The sequence below is a fragment of the Ranitomeya variabilis genome, chromosome 2, assembly GCF_051348905.1.
Source record: "Ranitomeya variabilis isolate aRanVar5 chromosome 2, aRanVar5.hap1, whole genome shotgun sequence".
Taxonomy (NCBI): Eukaryota; Metazoa; Chordata; class Amphibia; order Anura; family Dendrobatidae; genus Ranitomeya; species Ranitomeya variabilis.
The window spans coordinates 1,047,902,695-1,047,925,845 of record NC_135233.1 but is presented as its reverse complement, the minus strand read 5'-3'; the positions used below and the strand labels follow the sequence as shown (position 1 = coordinate 1,047,925,845).

General features: G+C 41.6%; 1 protein-coding gene across 2 annotated transcripts in view; it reads left to right on the top strand.

Moving 5' to 3' along the window:
* The window catches only part of NBAS (NBAS subunit of NRZ tethering complex), a 670,356-nt gene that overhangs the window by 475,886 nt on the left and 171,319 nt on the right, over window positions 1–23,151 (top strand). For both annotated transcript variants that reach the window (XM_077291450.1, XM_077291451.1), the window contains exons 42-43: window positions 4,234–4,344; window positions 20,537–20,787. In XM_077291450.1, the coding sequence (XP_077147565.1) occupies window positions 4,234–4,344; window positions 20,537–20,787 (362 nt within the window). The remainder of the gene's footprint in view (window positions 1–4,233; window positions 4,345–20,536; window positions 20,788–23,151) is intronic.

Genomic DNA, 23,151 nt, shown 5'->3' with positions numbered 1-23,151 from the left:
CAGGTAGGCGATGGGTAGTAGACAGGTAGGCGATGGGTAGTAGACAGGTAGGTGATGGGTAGTAGACAGGTAGGCGATGGGTAGTAGACAGGTAGGCGATAGGTAGTAGACAGGTAGGCGGCGATAGGTAGTAGACAGGTAGGCGATAGGTAGTAGACAGGTAGGCGATGGGTAGTAGACAGGTAGGCGATGGGTAGTAGACAGGTAGGCAATGGGTAGTAGACAGGTAGGCGATGGGTAGTAGACAGGTAGGCGATAGGTAGTAGACAGGTCGGCGATAGGTAGTAGATAGGTAGGCAATGGGTAGTAGATAGGTAGGCGATGGGAATTAGACAGGTAGGCGGTAGACAGGTAGGCGATAGGTAGTAGACAAGTAGGCGATGGGTAGTAGACAGGTAGGCGATGGGTAGTAGACAGGTAGGCGATGGGTAGTAGACAGGTAAGTGATGGGTAGTAGACAGGTAAGTGATGGGTAGTAGACAGGTAGGCGATAGGTAGTAGACAGGTAGGCGATGGCTATTAGACAGGTAGGCGATGTGTAGTAGACAGGTAGGCGATAGGCATTAGACAGGTAGGCGATGGGTAGAGGACAGGTAGGCGATAGGTAGAGGACAGGTAGGCGATAGGCAGTGGACAGGTAGGCGATGGGTAGAGGACAGGTAGGCGATAGGTAGTAGACAGGTAGGCGATGGGTAGTAGACAGGTAGGCGATGGGTAGTAGACAGGTAGGCGATGGGTAGTAGACAGGTATTCGATGGGTAGTAGACAGGTAGGCGATGGGTAGTAGATAGGTAGGCGATAGGTAGTAGATAGGTAGGCAATGGGTAGTAGATAGGTAGGCGGTAGACAGGTAAGCGATGGGTAGTAGACAGGTAGGCGATGGGTAGTAGACAGGTAGGCGATGGGTATTAGACAGGTAGGCGGTAGACAGGTAGGCGATAGGTAGTAGACAGGTAGGTGATGGGTAGTAGACAGGTAGGCGATGGGTAGTAGACAGGTAGGCGATAGGTAGTAGACAGGTAGGCGATGGCTATTAGACAGGTAGGCGATGTGTAGTAGACAGGTAGGCGATGGGCATTAGACAGGTAGGCGATAAGTAGTAGACAGGTAGGCGATGGGTAGAGGACAGGTAGGCGATAGGTAGAGGACAGGTAGGCGATAGGTAGAGGACAGGTAGGCGATAGGTAGAGGACAGGTAGGCGATAGGTAGAGGACAGGTAGGCGATAGGTAGAGGACAGGTAGGCGATAGGTAGAGGACAGGTAGGCGATAGGTAGAGGACAGGTAGGCGATAGGTAGAGGACAGGTAGGCGATAGGTAGAGGACAGGTAGGCGATAGGTAGAGGACAGGTAGGCGATAGACAGTGGACAGGTAGGCGATAGGTAGAGGACAGGTAGGCGATAGGTAGAGGACAGGTAGGCGATAGGTAGAGGACAGGTAGGCGATAGGTAGAGGACAGGTAGGCGATAGGTAGAGGACAGGTAGGCGATAGGTAGAGGACAGGTAGGCGATAGGTAGAGGACAGGTAGGCGATAGGTAGAGGACAGGTAGGCGATAGGTAGAGGCCAGGTAGGCGATAGGTAGAGGACAGGTAGGCGATAGGTAGAGGACAGGTAGGCGATAGGTAGAGGACAGGTAGGCGATAGGTAGAGGACAGGTAGGCGATAGGTAGAGGACAGGTAGGCGATAGGTAGAGGACAGGTAGGCGATAGGTAGAGGACAGGTAGGCGATAGGTAGAGGACAGGTAGGCGATAGGTAGAGGACAGGTAGGCGATAGGTAGAGGACAGGTAGGCGATAGGTAGAGGACAGGTAGGCGATAGGTAGAGGACAGGTAGGCGATAGGTAGAGGACAGGTAGGCGATAGGTAGAGGACAGGTAGGCGATAGGTAGAGGACAGGTAGGCGATAGGTAGAGGACAGGTAGGCGATAGGTAGAGGACAGGTAGGCGATAGGTAGAGGACAGGTAGGCGATAGGTAGAGGACAGGTAGGCGATAGGTAGAGGACAGGTAGGCGATAGGTAGAGGACAGGTAGGCGATAGGTAGAGGACAGGTAGGCGATAGGTAGAGGACAGGTAGGCGATAGACAGTGGACAGGTAGGCGATGGGTAGAGGACAGGTAGGCGATAGGTAGTAGACAGGTAGGCGATGGGTAGTAGACAGGCAACAGAAGATAGAGAGAGCCAGAAGGCAGGGAGATAAATAGAAGACAGAAGATTGTTACTGTAGATGTGTAGACAGAAGACAGATAAGCGGTAGATCGAGATGATAGAATACGCAGTACAGGACAGAAGATTGGTAGACAGAAGGCAGAGAGGTGATAGGTAAGACAGAAGATAATTAGATAGGTCAATAGAGAGCATACATATAGGCGATAGAAGACACATAGAAGATGGGTCAATAGATTTGTAGACACCAGACAGGCGATAGACAGAAGACAGGCAATAAAATGTGCAGAATTGTGAATGCTGCTCTGAAGTAAATTGCAGGCTTTGCCCAGGATGCAGGACTGGGAAAAAGTAAGAACAGAATCCATATTCTTCTCCCTCAGAGAGCAGGAAAACAAACTTTTCTTTTCTGAAATTTAAATTTTATTTGAAATAAAACATTGAGATCCTGTTTACTAAATGTAAATGTTAGAAATGAAATGATTAATCAGCCACCCAGCATAACATTTACTAAACTCATCCCTGGAGCTTAATTTAAAAATGTCAAATGTTTTCCCTCTATTGCCAGTTATATTTGTTCATTTTTTTTTCAAGAATTTTCTTATTAATAAAAGGATAAAAAAAAAAAAAGGTAAAAATCAGTGTTAAAATGTGACCACGATCAGACGATTGGTTTCATGTGTATCGTGAATTCTGCTGTAGATTGCTGTGATGTTAGTCAAGGACTAAAACTGATGATCCTCTACCGACTGGAGTAGGAGGGGGCCTTAAGGGGTTGTGATGGGTGAGCACTTGCTGATTCCACGCCGCACCTCTCTATCATTGTCACTGGGACTGCCGGTGATGGTCCCTAGATGCTGTGTTGTGGGTCCTTGTAATGGGACCCCCCCAAAACAACTATTTGTCACCCATCATTGGTGGGAAACGTCCCTCAAAACAGGAATATATTCTATTGTGCATGAAATAATAAATAATGGAGCTTTCCAATAGTAGATCTTGAAACCTGCCCCAATATCCTGGTTTCAGTATCCGTCTTTCGAGCCCTACTTCCACTTTAGATTTTGCACAGAGGAGAAAACCAGTTGTGTGTATGAAAGGGACTGACCGACCGGCTCATTTCAGTAGCTAAGCCAGTCCCCTTCACTGTTCATGAACTAACTGGAATTTATTTCAAGATTTTTGCTCATTTGAGAGCAGCATAATAAAGAAAAAGAGACCCCGATTCCAGTGATGTGTCACTTAGTTTACTGGGTGCAGCAGTTGTGATACAATCAGAGTTTTTATATGTAGCATGAGCTGCCCCTGCCCACACCACAGCTTTCTGTGTACATTGTATATTGGCAATAAGCTGTTAATCAGTGGGGGGCGGAGTCGGACTAGGCTCCACATGGGCACCAGTCCAGCAGTGATCATCTTCTGCTGATAAAACACTTATTGTATTGAAATAGCACAGACACCAATAAATTACACATCCCTGATATAAGTTTTTAGCATAGCCTACACCATGCTGCCCTCCGATTACATAGGAAATACCGTGCATGCCGATAGATTCCCTTTAACAATGAGAGAGGAGGGGGCTGGCCTAGCTTATTGAAATACACAGCACTGGTTTTTGTCCTCATCTCCGGTTATGATCACTGGCTGGATCTTTAAGGAATATTTTCTCAAACTTCCGTGGCTCCAATCAGGGGCAGCATGAACAACCTGAAATGTTCCCTTTAAAATTGTTAATGCCGTACACTATTATCCACATTTGAACGTTGCATAAGTATTAGTTTAATATATATATAGTAGTAATCTATAGTTGTTGTTATTTTTTGGAGCACCATTGATTCATTGGTGCTGTACATGAGACCTCCATAGAAAAAATTACTATAATTTGTTAATTACAAGTATTTTGGATTTTTTAACTTTAATATATATAATTAGCAGAGAACCTCTTAGGAATAAAATAATCCATCTGCCTGAAGCCACCACTAGAAGGCCCTCATGACCTTGCTGTGTTATTATTGTTGAGTTCTGCTGAATTTCACACCCTATTGTCTTTCCTTATACCTTTATTCAGGACTCTGGAGGAGAACGTGTACAAGATTTCCCTTTCCCTGGCTCAGCGCTACAAAGTGCCTTTATGGGAGGTTTACATGACGCATTTGGAGCACTTGTTCTGTGACAGTGGGTGCGTATTCCCTTTTATATTTCCTATCTACTCCTCCTATGGTGATCGTCAGTGACCTATTACTGTACTGTTTTAGCTGAATTTCATGTTGCTTTTTCTATTCACATCCATAACTGTATGTCTTTTGCAGCAGACTGAAGGTCGGACTTATTCACAGTCTGAAATGTGACCCTTTTAAGGTTTCTAGCATAAAAACTACCAAAGTTATAATATTTTTGTGCAGAAATGTGCTACTTTTTGACACCCTTTAAACGGCAAAGCTGACTGAGTCTGCTCCAAAATGTATAAAAAAAAGTATAATGTGTTTTTTTCAACCTGCACTTTTTGCCTTCTGCCTTACATTAATTTGCTTAATTTTTTTTTTTTTTTTCCAAAAGTGGCAGTCAATTTCTCTGCAGATTTTTTGTGAATAAGATGTTGTGAAATCTTTTTGCTACTGTATTGTGCAGTGGATTTTCTGCACACAAGTCAGCTGCATATTTTGCCCGTGAAAACGTTGGGGGTTGCTGATGGATGGTGCATGAATCATATACCTGATCATCGCTTGTGTACAGCGACCTTAACTGTGCTCCCAAAGTGCACGGCTTTCAGGTCACTGTCTGGTTATTAGGACATATGAACCCCGAAAAGATGCTGCCTCTTCTTGTGGAAATCCAGGTTTTAGTGAACCTGGGAGTTACGTTGGGTCGCTACTCACGGACAGGTTGTGAGACAGTGTTATCAGGAGGGCCGGGGTCAAATGCCAGGAGGGTACGTCAAGACACAGGAGTAAGACAAACAGATAGTCAGAGGCCAAGTCTGGGGTTAGATACCTGAAGTCAGAGAGCGCCAAGAGCAGAAGGGATAGTCCACATGAATAGTCACTACAATCCTAGCTCCGTGAACAGGATCAGAGAAATGTGACACAGGGCCAAGCACCCACCTAACAAAGCTGAGCTACAGCCGACACTGACTGCTCACAGCTAGCCAGCTAAATAGCTAGCGATTAGTTAAGGACGAGAGGCACCTCCGCAACGTCCGCAGGCTAGACCAGATTGAACAGCAAGGCTGTCAATCAATATGATGACAGCCCAGCACGCCATAGGATCAGATTGAATGACTGGACAGTCACTCACAAAATTGACAGTCCAGCACCCTCCAGATCCCATAGGGCAGCTGAGCTGTCACTCACGTGTCCCTAGGCCACAGTCAATGATGAAACCGTGACACTGGGCTTAGCGACCTGGAGGAACTTCTGTGGGAGACATACCTTGAATAATTTCCCATGGAATATTACTCTACCAGCTGTAACTTTTCCTCTCATTTTATTCCCGCTGCTCCCCTTAGTATGCTGTTTTTTGTATTAAAGTATGCATTATGGTTCCAGAGATTTTGACTTTTTTGTTTAGCGCTAACTTTTTTAGGGTCTTTGCCAAGGGGGCGGTGCACACAGGATTCCTTGGGGGCCTGTCTTTTGGCTGCTCTGCTTAGTTACCCTGTCAGCCACACCACCACGGTAAACACCATTAAAATTGGCATTAGAATGAAAGAACAATGTATCTCATCAATCATATGGCAGATTGTAAAGAAGAACTAAAAAGAATTTCAGGGAATCAGTGGGAGTAAAATATGAGCACACAGTGGTCACTTTTGAAAAGGCATCTTACATCGGCAACCTGGCCCCTACTCTGTACTGGTAAGGAGTGAAAACTCTACAAGAGTGTTGTGTACTGGTGCAGCCACTGCAGGGAAAAAATTACGTTTTATTCTCCCTGCAGCTGCTTTCTTCTAGTCATCGGAGCAGTGCAGGGAGCCGTTACATTCATCACAGAAAAAAGCCAGCTGTATTTCCCAACACAGGGTGACAATACTAAGGCACTACAGGTAACCAGATGACACGGTGGTGAGAAGTACGGCTGTCTTTTTTACCTGTTATTTGTTTTTAATTCTATGCCTCCTGCACTGCCCCATGAGTAGAAGAGAGCGGCTACAGGGAGGATATAACTTAATTTTCTCCCTGTAGCCACTGCTCTCCATTAAACTGGTGCACAGGATTTAAACACTTTATCTGCAGATTACCCTTATATCTGCAGGCGGTGATGGACTAGGGGGCCAGGAGCCCACCACTAACATTGATTGTTCAGCTACATGCAAATTTTACGTTACACTCATTCACAAATTTCCCTCTGCTCCTATATACTACTACACTGGGTAGTTTGTGAAATGATTGATGAGATGCTGGTCCTGTCTGTACCTAGTGAATTAATTGTATTGTGCCAATTACTGCTCTTATAGAGGGCCCACCGGGGGATTTACCTTTTCTCCTGTGGGCCAGTCCGAAACGGTCTGCAGGCAAGTATCATTTCTGGACATGGGGGATTTCCAATAAGTGCAAGGTGGCACCCCACGATCTGATATTTACATAAGTCACAGTTTTACCAATGTGGTCCAATGTTTAGACATTACGAGCTTGTACTAAAATGTCTTACAGTGCGTCACATTTATCAAAATGGTTCATGCTGTTTGCTAAATGTTATATTTTCAGACTGTCCAGCCTTAAGTTTATCCTACCTGTTAGTTGGCTTACTTTATGGCAACATTTTGGCGCAATTGTTATTATCCTAGATCACACCCTTACCTGACAAGCCACACCTGCCTTCAGCAAAGTCACACCCGTTGCAAATGCCAGAATTAATATTCATGTAACTTAATCAGTTTGCTCCAATGTGCAAAATAGCCAATTAACATCTCCAGCAATCTCCGCAATGATGGCATGTCCCTGATAAAAAAAAAAAAAAAAAAAGGGTTTTTTTTATTTTTCTTCTTCATTACCTTGGATGTTTCTGATTCTGCAGCCCTGTAAGATTTTGGACTTGCCCTTTTCTTTTGGAGTGGAAGAAGCGAAGTAATATAAAGCTGTCAGTTATACTTCTCCCTTTAGTACAAAAAAAAATGAAAAACGGACAAAAAGCTTCTGATTGTGAGCCGAGCCCATCTCTAACTGGCTTATCATGATGGTTTCCAAGAATAGGAATTTAATCACTGCCACGATGTTTTTTTTTTTTTTTTTAACCGTTTCTTCCATTACACTGCTCTTTTGATGGGATTCTGTCAAAATGATGTATTTACTGCAAGTAGTATGACTGCATAGTTCCTAGTACAAGAAGGAAAAGAATACCCGTTTTGTAGTAATCTAGCAACAGAAAAGTCAGCACTCCGTCCTTCTTGAGAAACTCTGTTAGTTTTTAATTGTTTCCTTACATGCTAAAACCACTCAGCAAAGGTCATCAAACATCTGACGCGTTTCGGAAGTGTCTCTGAATAAAGTCTGCTTGCGAAACGCGTCAGAAGGAGTGCTGCCTTTTTTGTTGGACACCCTGGATGACCCCATTACAGGTTTGGTGAGCTGTAGGTTTTCTTACGATGTTTTGCAGTAATCCTATGTGCCAGCGTTGAGAAATCAAGCTTTGTAGTCACATGCTAATTAGCCTGGAAGTGCGTTAAGGTTGTGTTAATTTAGTGCATCAACACACCCCCAACGCACTTCCAGGTTAATTTGCATGTGACTACAAAGCTTGATTTCTCAATGCTGGCACTTTGGGTTGAACTTTCCAGGTTCCATTTAAGTTCTCCTTCTTTCTTGTGTCCCCCTTCATCTAATATCTGGTAATGGTTCTTCGAGGGTAGGATTTCTGCAGATCATTGCTATGTCCGTTCCAGTCTTATATGAGATTAATCCGTTTGTCAATCATGCCGACATAGCCTCATCAATCCTAGTTATATAGTCCACTTTCTTATTTTTCTTGCTGCCTCTTGTCTGGTTTTGGTTATTCTTCACCCAGAGCTTCCATTTCTATCTTCTGAATTTTTTTGACTTAATCTTTCTTCTTTGCTCTTGTTAACATAGAGGAATTCTTGCGGATATATCACAGGTGCCGCTTGCTTGTTAATACTTTTCAAAGGCAAATATTTGGCTCTCACTTCCTCGTCCACTGTTCTACCACTCCTTCTGCCTGGATCTTTGCTGATAAATTGGCCTTGTTCCTTGCCAACTGAGATTATCGAAGAGGAATCAGCATCTGCCATTCTCTTTGAAGAAATGATCTACAAGATGAGATGGTCAGTTCACGACTTGTTGCTTCTCTGAGAAAGACATGTCCCAAGATGAACTTCTCCACCCCTGACTGGTACAAAGGTGTGAGAGATAAGCACCTACAGAGAAGATGAAGACCGTCCCAGCTCAAACACCCCCCAACCATGTTGTGTCAGGAGGCGCCACGGCATTTGTCAGTGAGAAACTCCTTTGATATTCCTTCAGCAACAGATTGATTTGTAAGACAAGCTGTTAAAGGACATCCACAGGCCTGCAAATGGATATATAAATATACAAATAAAAGGTTAACTATAATATGTTGGGATATCGACAGCTTGTAGGACCCTTGTAAAATATTAAACAACCAATACCAATGGAGTCTTTTCAATCTTCAGTATTTGATAAAAGACTAAAAGAAAGGGATGGAAATGGAGAAAAAAAAATAGTTGTGCTGATGTTGAGCAGGCTTTTGAAGATTTTTCTTTTGGGGCTCCTCTATGCAGAACATGGGTCTCACCGAAGATAAAGTCCATACCAAATGGCAATAGTATTCTGATTTTTATGAAATTACAATAACCACAAAAGAACAAGCGCCAAAAAATGTGACTTAAGCGGAGATCATCAGATGGTCATTCCTGACAAAAAGAATTACATCAACTGGGTCATGGCGACAACTGGCGATTAACTGGCGTAGACCTAAAATAATCTCTCAGCTCCAGGACAGGAAAATGGCAGTACCTATTCTGGTCCTAAATTCTGGACTTTATACCTTAAAAGAATAACTAAACTTCTACCAGGGTTTTTTTTTTCTTTTTAATTATTATAGAATGCAAGTCCGCAAGGACAGGGTCATCTCCCCTCTGTACCAGTCTGTCATCGAAAATTTGCTTACTGTAAACGATATCTATAACTTTGTATGTAACCCCTTCTCATGTACAGCACCATGAAATTAATGGTGCTATATAAATAAATAATAATAATAATCATTGTGTTTTTAGGCATTTTAGTTGCCTGAACATATGGGTGGTGGACAGGGTCCTGAAACTTCCACCGATCTATCAAAAGGCAACTGAGAAGTGTGCAGCTCGGGAGGCAGGAGTGTGCGGCCTATGTTTTTTTTTAATATAATTTATATATTCATTCATGTACATCTGTTCTGTTCATGAGCTGTGCACTCCTGCCTCCCAATATGCGGACTGCTTAGTGGCAGGGCTGTGGAGTCGGTAAGCCAAACCTCCGACTCCTCAATTTCCATGACATCGACTCCAACTCGGACTCCCTCATACATGGCTAATGTTTAAGTGATACATTTACTGTAGTAAAATGTTAACATCAGACTTTTAATCATTATTATGATACAGTAATCAAGCCATTTAGATAGAACATGCAATATATTTATTTATTTAGAACAAAAAACTTTGCATATTTACAATTTATTATACACTCTGCAGTAAGTGGGGAAAAAACAGTTTTCAAGAAATAACAGTTCTGAGAAGTAGTATCGCCTCCAACAAATCCTCCTTTATAGATGACCTCATATCTGACCTACTTATTTTAAGGCTAGAGAACAACCTCTCTACACTAACTTGAGTTGGTAACAGAGCAGCAACCACATGGGCGACATCTTTAACAATTTCAGGGTATAAAGGAATTGCCTTGTGCACAGTCAGTTTTGATGAACGATTGAACTCTTCTACTTCTTTGAGAGCAAGTGAAAAATTTTGCTGAAATATGGTCAATCTGTTTTCTATGGGAGTGGAATCTTTTTTTCCTGCAGTAACGCTTTGCCTGCTTCATGTCGTCCAAATACTTGTCGAAATCAAACTCCTCATCTGATGAGGATGAAGGAACGGCAGCAGCAGCACTGGCAGGGCCCGAGTCCTCTTGCTTTTGACCGTCCTGTAGCCCACTCATCCTAACTGCTACCTCAGTCAGAGCTTTTCCTTTAGTAAGCTGTTGATCATCCAGCAATATACGATGACTCGGGTCCACATAAACAGCTTCCAGAAGAATTTTCTAATAGCAGTGTCTCTCTCCGTTTCATTGAAGCAGCAATGCCATCTGCGATTAAAAGTCCTCTTTGGGACAGGCAAAACAACAAGTTCTTCCACTCCTTTATAAAAATGCCAGCAGTTAAATCCTCAGCTTGTAACTTTTTAGTCACTGTAAATGGGTGATGAAGCAATTCCATCAATTCAGCCACCTGTATCCATTGACCCTCATGTAATGTTACCTGAGGGTTGGCCATACCTACAAGTAAGGGTTTCAGCTAAAGCAATCACTCAATCATTAAATAAGTGCATCTCCACAGAGTGGCTTGATCCACAATTGCCCCTTTTCCAGCACGCCTCTTCAAGATGGAATCAATTTTAAGGGTTCTGGCAGCAATAGACAATTTCCTCACTTTGCTAATCAGAGTTCCAGCATGTCCCTCTTGCAGACTATCTCTTATTGCCAGCTGCATCGTGTGCACAACACAGCGCATGTGATGAATAGGAAAGAGGTGTGAAGCAGCTTCAACAAGATCATCTAATTGTAAAGAATCATTTTGCTGTTCTTCAGTAGTAATATCTGTTTGTTCTTCCGTTATGGGAACAGGACTGTGGCCTTACATCTCCAACATACTGAATGTGAAATGTTCTTCTAGCTGCTGTTCAACTTCATGATTCTCATTCATCAGTTTAATTGTACTTATGTTTGAAGCATTATCCGTTACAATAGAAAGAACTTGTTTGTTTTTTTAGTTCATAATCTTGCAGAACTTTTTCCACTAAGGTGTGGAGAAACTGGCTGCTGTGATGAGCTTTAGTATCTTTTACTGCCAGGGTCTTAGTAACAATTTTTTTGTTGTCACAAACGTATCGATCGTTGATAGCAAAATAGTTCACTCTGTGACATGTGCAGGCATCCATTTTACGAAATACAAAGCGTCTCTTAAGAGTCTTTTTAACATCTTCCTTTTGGTTAAGGGCTTCTTCAGTCAATAATTTTCTAATACTTTCTCTTTCCAGAGATACACCAAGTTTGCACGCCATTTTGCCATTAAGAGTTCTAAAAGCCGGTCGTGCAAATAATGATAATAGTACACAGTCCTTCACAACAAGCTCAATGAGCTGTCTTTTAAACACATCTGCTGTCATTGTTACAGTACCTTTGTCACTTAAAAAATATCTTGTAACTGACGTTTGAGACGCTCTTTGCTCCTCCTTTGCCTGGCGGGAAGTGCTGGTCTCTAGTTTCTTGGTGCTGCTGTGATCTTTTTCAGTCACAGGTTTGTAAACTTCTGCGTGGCAGCATTGTAAATGTCTTTTTAGATTGGAAGCTCTTGAAGGAGCATTTTTACTACTGCCTGAGTATGCAATGATTTTGGCATCACAGCGTTTTTCATCTTTGTCACTTATACACTGTCACACAAAATGTTTATTATTTTGAGTCACTGTGAAAGGCTCAAATACAGCTTACTGTATAAGATGCTTCTTAGACATTTTGTAATTATGTAAATTCGCTCTCAAAATAATTTTGTCCTGTAAAAAAAAATAAAGTATATTGTAATTCTTGCAAGAATAGGGAATCATGCACTGTATAATTTGAGATAGAAATAAAACAATATTTGCATAAATCAATAGGACAGATGATAAGTATAAAGTTTATAAAATGTGTTGTTAAATAGTTTTACTCCGAACTTTCAATGTCAAGGCTTGTCTCAGCAGGGTACAGCTCACTAAATGCTTCACATCATATTTCTTCACAGTCTATGAAGAGGGGAGGAGGGAGGGAGCATGTTTGTGTTGAATCACATTCCAGAACACACACTCACACACACAAAAAAAAAAATGTGTGTATATATATATATATATATATAGATAGATAGATAGATAGATAGATATGTCCTCATCGATCCTGTTACTCCATTTCTGAATTTGAGATGTTAGAATATAAGGGGAAAAAATCTTTTCTATGTATAGTGTTTATAAGTCATCAGAGCAGCTAATTTCTCCAAACATGAGCTAAGAAGAAAAACAAACTAAAACATCAAGCATACAGAGACATCATATACTGGACTATTGATTTATGCACAGTTTATTGAAAGTTTAGTTATGCTTTAGGAAGTACTTACCTTCCTTAATCCTGCTTTCCTGTTCACTCCAGACATTTTGAGATGAATATAGGCTTCCCTTCCCTGTGTGTTTATTTTTCCCCCTTATCTGTAGAGGAGGACCTTCACTACTTATCATGAACATAAACTGCAGCACAGATTCATCTTCGCTAAAAGTCTAGACCTTAGGTCAGGAATAGGACAGGCATTTATAGGACATTTCATAACTTTCCCAAATTCTTATAAAATAAATATCCCCAACAAACTGCATTGACCTACTGTACCCAATTTATTATATATTGTCGGAGTCGGTCCATTTTAAACCGACTCAGACTCCACCAAAATGGGCTCCGATTCCACGACTCCGACTCCACAGCCCTGCTTAGGGGTCTTATGACTGGACCCGGACCCCGCCGATCTGCAGGTAATTAAGTTGTCCAGGACTACTTTATTTTATTTTTTTACTATAGTCCTAAAAATTAACAGATTGCTGCTAACAGGGTCAGCTACCTGCCTGTTCTACCCTCCATTGGCTCAGAGTGGTCACCAATCGCTCTTATCAATGATTCAGCAGATCTACATCCACAGAGCAGCTCTTCCTCCGAGGCGCTCTGTTGACGGGGAGTGACTGCTGATGTCATGCTGGTTGACAGCCGACTCCCCGCAGTCACACCCTGTTAACAGAGCGGAAAAGGCATCAGCAGAATGTTCTGCATCACCAGGCGGAGTGGTCTGTGCATGCTCTGTGCCGGCAAAGATCGGCGTTGGGAACAACAGGCAGATAGTTAGCAACTCTTGGTCTGTTAGTTCTTTGGCCCACAGTAATAACATTAAATAGTCATGGATGACCCCATTTTAAAGTATTTAAAAAAATATTTAAAAAACTGTTTAAAGTTGCTCTCCGGCTACATTCACACATGACTCGGATCATTGTTATTCTGTAGGGCTGTTCTGATTACTTTTTTTTTCACTGACTAAACTTCCATGTGAGAGAAATCGCCACATTCACTTATCTTCTCCGTATTTCCCATGAGACTCACCTAGCCAAGTCTTTGACTCATCCCATCAACTATAGAACATCTGATTCTATGGATACATTGCAATCCTTTAACTTACAAAACTGTATTTAGTCTTGTAAATTTTAAGAACTTCTGATGTATAAAAACTCATGACCTTACACATGAGAAATCGTCCAATTTTTTTCTGGATGAAAGTCAGACTTTTTTTTTTTCTTAGCCTTTTACTGTTATAAGTTATCTGCTCTTTAAATGACTCTAATATTCATCGTCGATGATCAGTGAAGCGTCTAACCCGTCACGGTCACTCTCTTTTTTTCAGTCTGTTCATTATGAAATTTTACTGCTAATTGACTTAATTACTTGCACTTCCACCCTACTCATAGTTTGACTTTTTGGACAGTATTAAGGTTTTGCTTCCCGTGGCATATTCAACCCTCAGCATGGACGTCTATCATTTAGTTATTGTAAGACTAAGCTCTAGAAAACGGAATGTTCTCTCTGGATTTGGAATCAGATTGATGAAGAATATTGGTCTTCAGACTCATTCCCAAGTTCACAGATAGCTGCCGGGTCTTCATGTTTGTTATTTCCTCTGTAGACCTCTGAATGGTCATTGTCATGCAGTAATTTCACTGAAGCGTAAATGGAAGACGATCTCCTTGCCGGAATACTAAGCATAATTTAATCAGGAAAAATTACTGGGATTCATCATCTATTCAAGTAAGTTTTTTAGAAGATTAGCTCTCATGGATCGTCGGAAGAATTACACTTAAATCAAAACGCGTTGCTCATATACAGTGGGGATGAACACTTCATCATTACGTACCTCCGGGCCCTAGAGGAATCCATTTCCTTTTAGAGATGGAAAATTATAAATGAGAAAATGAAATGACATTTGTGACATCCTAAGAAAAGCCATGATTCAAGGAGATTTATAAAACCCTGGCGCAGATCATGGGTCCTTCCGAGAACAACTGCTTGGCTGCCTTCGGCAGGGAAATGTTTGGTTTCTCTCTCACTCTCGTTAGTAGAAGGTTCGAAGCGGGAAATTTACGGTGTCTTACCTCTCCAAAATACCAAAGGTATTGTGACAAGGAAGTAACGCGGTTTGGCTTTCTGTAATTTTAGTGGCAGTTCAGCTTAGTCAACAGTTCTCTCTGTTCTTGGAGATGTCAGCCGTCCTGTAGAGGAAGATCTAACCTTTTAGAGATAGAGAGCCTCCACTATTGCTATCTTGGTTTGGGACTGTTTTGAAGCCTGGCTGTGGTCCTGAGGATTCTGTGTGCGGTTTATTTTGTGAGTTGTTTGGACATTAAAGACTTTTGCTTTGAACTTTCTTGTGGTCACGGTCTGTCACATTGCACCAACCCCGCTGCACTACAGCTGGTACTTGAGAACTCTGCTTATTTTACACACCAAATACCCTGCGTAAAAAAAGTTGCAAAAGCGCCAGGTGTGAACATACCCTTAGATCAGTGGTGGTCTGACTCTCCGCTAATAGAAGAGACTCAGGAGCTTGTGCTGCAGCCTCTTCATTGCTTGCACTTGATTCTCGGCTGGTTTGCACTTTCTTACACCATACTTTTCTTGGTGCCGATGCAAGGTACTGCGGCAAGATCCCATATCAGTGAATGGGAGCACAGCTTGTACCACCGCTATGAAACACAGGAAAGCACCAATCAGAATGCACCCTGGCGAATATTGAAGAGGCTAATCAGTGGAGATTCTGGTGGTCGGACCTCCGTTGATCTCACGTGTGATAGAAAAGACCATAAATTTTAACATTCTGTACACTTTAACATCTATTTTTCATTTTTTTTCCAGTCAATGACAATGAAAAATTTTTGCAAATAGTCATCACTTATATTTCCTGTTACTTTGTGGTCACAGCCGTTCGACAGTCTGTCTCCGTAGTAACAGACGACAAAACAAGACCCTGTGTAGTCTGATCCTGCAAATCGTGCTCCTTTCTGAATGATTACAGAATCAGACTATGCAAACTCGGTTTGATATTTATCATGGAAACGCATACATTTGCATCATTGTCTTAGACAAAGAGGTACCGAGTCATCATTGGCTTTTTTTTTAATGGAGTTGACCACTCTTGAGGTTTGTCTGAAGTCAGACTACAGATTTTTGAATCCGCACAGTGTTCACGCTGTCAGGATTCAACGGCACTGAGAGTAGTGAAATGTGTGACCACAAGTATGCGATTTGCAGACACCTGCCGACTAGACGTGCACGCCTTTGCTCAATGCAAGTGAATATAGTAAGGCCAAACACGTCTAGTCTGAATGTGGCCAGAAGTATGCAAGTCAGAGAGAATCCTGACATTGTGTACTGTGCACGCTGTGAGTATTCACAAGTCTGTAGTCTGAGTGATTACATACTTGAGCCCCAAGGCAGAACAATCCCTTTAAAAATCGAAACACAGCTTAAAAAATGGCGCAAAACTTATAGAAAATACTGCGCCAACATTATACATTTGCTGTTAGTGCAGAATAAAAATGTTGTTAACTTGGCATTACTATCTCACCGAAAAAGTATAAGGAGCGTAAAGAGCATCTATCAGATCAAAGGGTGGATTGTCCGCAGCATTTATTGCAGGACTCGCGTGCTGCCTCCTGACTGCCGGCAGCGCCCCTTCCTTCACTATAACACACCACCCAGTAAATCTCATTCTTGGAAAGTATTTCTGGATAGATGGAGCGGTGCAGAATCTGTGCACAGGAATCAATAAGTGCTCCAACCCTCCAAGTAAATCAGTTTTATTTCCTAAATATATAATTACCGCTGCTCCCTTCTGAGGCTCGATCTTCCGCATCTAACACACGATGCCCATTCCAAATGCCTAACCATCCTGAATCATTGGCCCAAGTCCTCTACGTCTCGTGGAAAGATCGCAATAAAATGTAAATTTTTACATAAAATTGTTTGTTGAGGGATCGATAAAAAATACCTAACTTTTTTATTATGGGGTCAGAGGGATATTTAATGGTTAAAGGGAAATTGAAAAGGTTTTCTGTCTTTATGCAAAGTTTAAATGGTCACTTAATGCCTACATTAATGGAACAAACGAATGTAAACAACTGTAATATCTCTTACCAGAGAGATGGGCGTCTTACTCCACTTATAAGCCACTTCTTCTCCTTCAGTCTTGGGGAAAAGAAACCTCAAATTTGTCTTGACAAACCACTGAGGGATTTGATTACAGCTACGTAATGAAGATTATGAGGAGGGGAGGAGGCTGAAGGTTGGAATGAGCAGCGTATTAGAGAAAGATTGTTCTGCTGCTTTCTAGTGAGTGTTTTATCTCAGGAACGCCTTAAAGAGAACCTGTTACCAGGTTTTTGCCACCTAATTTGAGAGCAGCATGATGTAGAGACTGAGACACTGATTCCAGTGAGGTGTCACTTACTATGCTGCTTAGTATAGTTTTCTAATCACAGTTTTATCATCAGATGGTCACTAGAGGACTAGGAAACCTGCTGCCTGGTAGTCTAGCCATGCCCCCACCACTGATTGGCTGCTTTCTGCCCATGCACTGTTTACACAGAAAGCAGCCAATCAGTGGTGTGGGCGGGGTTATTCAGAGCTCAGCATTTAGAGACCTTCTAAATCTGCAGCAGAGAAAACAGTCTTTAATTAAAACTAATAAACTACATCTCTGGAATCAGGATTTGTGCCTTTCAAATCCTACTGCTCTCTGATGGGGCAGCAATGACAGATTTCCACTAAAGAGAAGACATTGTTGTCATTTTTTTTTTCCATAAATTAATAGTACATGTGAACTTAAGAAACTTTGTAATGTCTTATCAGTGAAATCTTCTTCTTTCTCCTCCTGGGCTGATCATTCACTCTTATTTCATTGGTAAATTCTGTTTTCAGTTTAGGCAAATTTTCAGGTGACTAAGGCAGGAGATGACAAGTGCTGCTCATGAAAGTCTATGGAGACCGGAGGAACTAGAGGCAGACACAGCCACTTTGCCCCAAATTACTAGAATCGCAAACCAAAAACCCCTCTAAAAACATGTTGTTTTATTAGCTATGCATGAAAAATATCAGAGAAGCAAAATATGGCGCAAAAAATAAACAAAAATATATAAATATAGCGTATATGATAAATTGGTGTTTTTAGTGGGGTTTTTGTCATGTCATTATTGATACCTTTGCTTCCCTATTGCTATTTTTTCTAGTTTTTGTTTTGCTTATTATTCGATCCTCCCGTACCTGCGCCATTCCAGCGATGTTGCCACTGAGTCTCCTTTGGCTCACATTAAATTATGTCATGCAAGCCCTGCAGCCAATCAGTGACCTGCAATGGTCTGCTGGGCTCTCACTTCCTTCGGACGAATCTGAGACTTCCAATAGAAGTTTGAAAGGTGCAGCCCATCTACTGCCACTGATTGGCTGCAGTGTTGACATGGAATGCAAGTGTCACATACTTCTAGATTCCGGTGGAGTCGGGTCTTTTGAGGTTCATGTGAAATTATGTCATGCAAGCCCTGCAGCCAATCAGTGACCTGCAATGAGCTGCTGTGTTCTCACTTCCTTTGGGCGAACCTCAGACTTCCGATGAAAGTTTGAAAGCTGCAGCCCATCTGCTGCTACTGATTGGCTGCAGTGCTCACGTGGAATACAAGTGTTATGTAAACCTCTAGATGCCGGTGGAGTCGAGTCTCTAGAGGTTCACATTCATGACATAATTTCAAGCCCTGCAGCCAATCAGTGACCTGCAATGAGCTGCTGGGCTCTCTTTTCCTTCAGACGAATCTGAGACTTCCAATAGAAATTTGAAAGCTCTGCAGCCCATCTGCTGCTACTGATTGGCTGCAGTGTTCACGTGGAATACAAGTGTCACATAAACTTCTAGATACCGGTAGAGCCGGGTCTTTTGAGGTTCACATGAAGTTATGTCATGCAAGCCCTGCAGCCAATCAGTGACCTGCAAGGGCTGCTGAGCTCTCACTTCCTTCAGACGAACCTCAGGCTTCCAATGGAAGTTTGAAAGCTGCAGCCCATCTATTGCTACTGATTGGCTGCAGTGCTCACATGGAATAGCAGTGTCACGTCAACCTCTGGATGCCGGTACGGGAGATGAGTTAGAGGTATTTTTATTTCACAAGGGTTACTATGGCATTTAAGACGGGGTTGTCCAGGTAGTCAACACACTTAATTAATTTATAGACCCATGGTTCTCTGGCCACCGGTTCCCATAAATGTCACTTTTCCACTTGCTGGATTTTGTATTTCTCGACTCCTACTTCATTTATGACGGGGGACTATTGAAGAAACATGATCAGTATAACTGTGAACTGGAGAACCCAATTATTCTCATAGCAAACGCTGCCCACGCATAGATCAATGAAAACTGAGGATTTCTCTACACTCCAAGATGATTCCAGAGATAAACCGAATGTCAATATAGTTTCTGACGTCCTATATTAAAGCAGGGGAACCATTTTTAATATTGTGCTTCCTTGATCGATAGGTAGACTTGCGTTGGTATGAAAACTGGGAACATTTAGGAAAACCTAGAACATAAAAATATATATGATGATAGTGCCTGTAAAGCAGCGTGGAAATTAATGGTGCTATATAAGCAAGTAAAAAAAGAAAATATATATATATATATATATATATATATATATATATATATATATATATATATCCTGAATTAGGTTATTAATGTTTGAGAAGAAATCCACAGAAATGTTTCAAGAAAGACGTAATTTTAAGCATTGCGCCATTAGAAAATGAAAAGGGACTAATGAAATCCCAGCGAGTGAGAGAAGATAAAAGCAGTGCACATCCTCCGTTGTTTCCACCATGAGTTCTTCTTCTCTATGGGTGAAATCTGAAAATTTTCTATGGGCGTTCTTCAAGTTGTGTGATGTTTTTATAGCACAGACTACGTATGCAAATTTCCTCTTCAGAGAGGGAGGACTAGAACTCTAGACTTTGATTTAAGGGGTAACGGGTCTCCTTGTGGAGAGTGACAAGTCGGGCATGGCATGTTAGAGTGAGGAGACTTATAGACCATGCATGCTCCTCTGGGAAATTAAGAATGCCCAACTGCTTCTTCCACCATATAGGGTTGACAGCTTGACTTTTTATTTCTTGCAAACAACGTATGTACAAAAAATCAGGGACAGATATTTTTTACAGGCCCATTGGAGAACCCATAATAAATAATAAATTGTAAGTGATACATATCTACAGCCCATAATTCTCAATGAAGGTGTCAGCTGTATTCACTGTAAAATCATAAAAATTACAGTCTAAATCTGTAGAAGTTTCTTCAGGCTCAAAAAAATGAGACACCTTCCATTTTTTTTTTTGTTACGGATAGGACAAAAAAGTGCCACATTGGAATTTCTAGACTGTTGATGACCCTGACTCCACATTCCACCTGTCCCATTCTACATCTATGGACATTAAGATTAGTTACATAGGTTGAAAAAAAGACCTAGATCCATCAAGTACAACCTTATACATGTTTGGCACTGTATTGCCAATAACCTACAATGTTATGTGTACTTTTGGAAATCTTCCAGCCCTTGGAGTTGGTTCCTCTGATGATCTAATGGCTTCAGCTCTTCTCGGAAGACTTTCTCCAAGATTTTGGAGGTGCCTGTAGGAATTTTTACCCAGTCATCCAGAATACTATTTTTGAGGTCAGATACTGTTGTAGTAGAGGGCCAGGCTCACAATCTCCGATCTAGTTAATTCAAAGGTCTTGGATGAGGTTGAGGTCATGTTCTTTCACACCAAACGCCACCAACCATTACCTTATGGACCTTATGCACAGGGAACAGTCATGGGGACCAAAAAAAGGCCTTCACCTAACTGTTCACACAGAGTTGGATTGTCCAACATGTCAGGTTACATAGCAAAAACCTGCTGACAACTTAACTCCAACCCGGTGATTTCCATGACTTCCTTCTTGCAATCTCAACGTTGGGTTGTGTATGCGTTTCTTATATGTTGGGTATTTTTTTGCAGATTGTCTACAACAGAAATTGAGAATCGGGCAAAGTCCCTCGGCCTGTATGACACTCTAAAGGCGAGTCCTGAAGCGTTCTACGAGCACATGGCCAAGTACGTGTATCCCACCATAGAGGGCAGAGACCACCAGAGATTGCTGTATTACTTCACTCTCCTGGAGAACTGTGGCTGCTCGCCCTACATCAAGCACATCATCAAGCCCGACTCCCATATCAAACTGCTGAAGAAGCTGAAGGCGGTGGCATCAGGTACTCCAGCACTGGCTGAGCGGTCTACCTGGGTGGCATTGGTGGCAGAGTTTTTCTGCCATCCCTGTCAGTGTGGCAAATGGCTGCATGAAATATATCACATATGCATGCCTGTTGCCTACCGAAACCATGACCTCCCCAGTTATTGTGTGCATTTACTATGTATTTCAGGCTCCATGGTAATTAGACCTTAGGTCTGAATTATATTTTCATACATGATTATATGACTTCAGATGTGTCCCTCTAACCGGTGGGATGATTTTCTTTGTTGCTGTTTTTCTTTTTTTTTAGCACTGCTTCTTTTTTAATATATATTTGTTATGAAATTAATTTAAAGGGAACATTTCATAACATTTTTACTACTGAAAATAATGGTGTGGCTGTATAGATCCTAGCACAACAATGAAAATGACACCTGTCTTGTAGCAATCCGATGCGCCAGCCCTGAGAAATCAAGCTTTCAAGCCACATGCAAATCTCTCAGCGTGTTGAGTGCACGTAGACACACCCCTAATGTCACCTCCAGTCTAATTTGCATATGGCTTCAAATCTTTATTTTTCAGCACTGGCACATCGTATTACTACAAAACAGGTATCCTTTTATTGTTGTACTAGGACCTATACAGCTAAGCCACTTAGATTCGTTTGTAAAATAATCATGAAAAGTTCCCTTAAAATTCACATTTGACAGTGTAGCACCTGTTTTAACAATATTTATTTAGTGAGTAGGATAGATATAGACAGTTGCAATCAAAAATATTCAGCCCCCCATTTGGAAAGTATGCACAAAATTTACAAACTTTCTGCTGTTTGCAATAAACCAAAAGAGAACTTTGTAAATAGCTCAACACAGCTAATATATTAATGGTTTCCTCAAATTCTGTGCAAAATGCTACTTTTACTGACTACTGCAGTCACAGAATTATTCATCTCCTACATGAAAAGCGTCTTTAGTTCTTAGTAGAGCCCCTCTGGCTGTTATGACCTGCTACATACTTCCAGACATCGGCTTCTGGCAGCATTGCTCAGGAATCTTAGTCTGTTCCTTATAGGAAATGACCTCCAGGTAACCAATACTCTTGGGTTTCCGTGCTGCAAACACCTTTTTCACATCCCACCAATGATTTTCATTGTGATTCAAGTCAGGTGGCTGTGACGGCCACTACAGAATCTATCAGGACTTCTGAAATCAAGCCTTGGTAGACTTTGAGGTATGCTTGGGATCATTGTTTGGAAATCTAATGATGCCCAATCTTCAGCTTTCTCTCAACGCACTGCGTTTTCTCCTAGAATTTCCTAATACTTGATTGAATCCATGTTGCCTATACATTCTGCACATTTCCAGTTTGAGGGAGCTAAGCAGCTACAGAGCATCACCAAGCCACCACCATGCTTCACTGTAGGCATCACTGAGCCACCAGCATTCTTAACTGTAGCCATCACTGAGCTATCGCCATGCTTCACTGCAGGAATCACCAAGCCGCTTCACTGTAGGCATCACCAAGCCACCACCATGCTTCACTGTAGGCGGGGTGTTCTTTTCAACATATGCTTTATTCCTCCTCCTCCAGACATAATGCTGATTTATAGCCCTGAAAAGTTCCAGTTTTGTTTAATTGCCTTTATACTACATAATTCCAAAACTGATGGGGCTTATTTGTATCGTTTTGAATGTATTGAAACAGTCTTTTGTTCTGTTTTTGGGTCAGTATGGGTGTATATTTTGCAGTTTAGAAAATTGAACTTTCATTATTTAGTAAGTGCTTAAGGTTTCATTCAGACGTGTTTTTTTGTGCTTGTTTTTTTTTTTTACAGAAAGATCATGTAGTACTTATAGTCTAAGGTTCTGTTCAAATGTCCCTGTGTCTTTTAGTGTTCTTGGTGTTCAGGCACTGCTCTGAAAAATGAACTGTTAATGGATTAATGGATGACATAACATATGACCATCAGATATGAATCTTTTTCCATAGATTTTAATGTAAAATCTATTGCTGGTTTTTGTGGCCAGGCCAAAGTTGTGCAGACAAAGGCCAAGATTCATTAAGACTGGCATTTCGTACACCAGTCTTAATGAAGGGAATGTAGGAATAAAATGCATAAAATTCAAGAGATGCACAACACTTACTTCTTATCAGTGGCGTGTACCTTGGCAAAAATGCTACTCCAGTTACAGACTAGAGTAACATTTCTGGTGTGAGAAATGCCCCCAATTTTCATGAATTTGAAGGACAGGCGTAGCCATAATTGGCAGAGCTGCCTGAAACTAAACAAACTCCTAAAATGTTTGCGTTACATGAAAATTTTGCAACTTTTCAAAGTATTTTACACCAGTTTTCAAGCATAAACACTTTGATGAATGGGGAC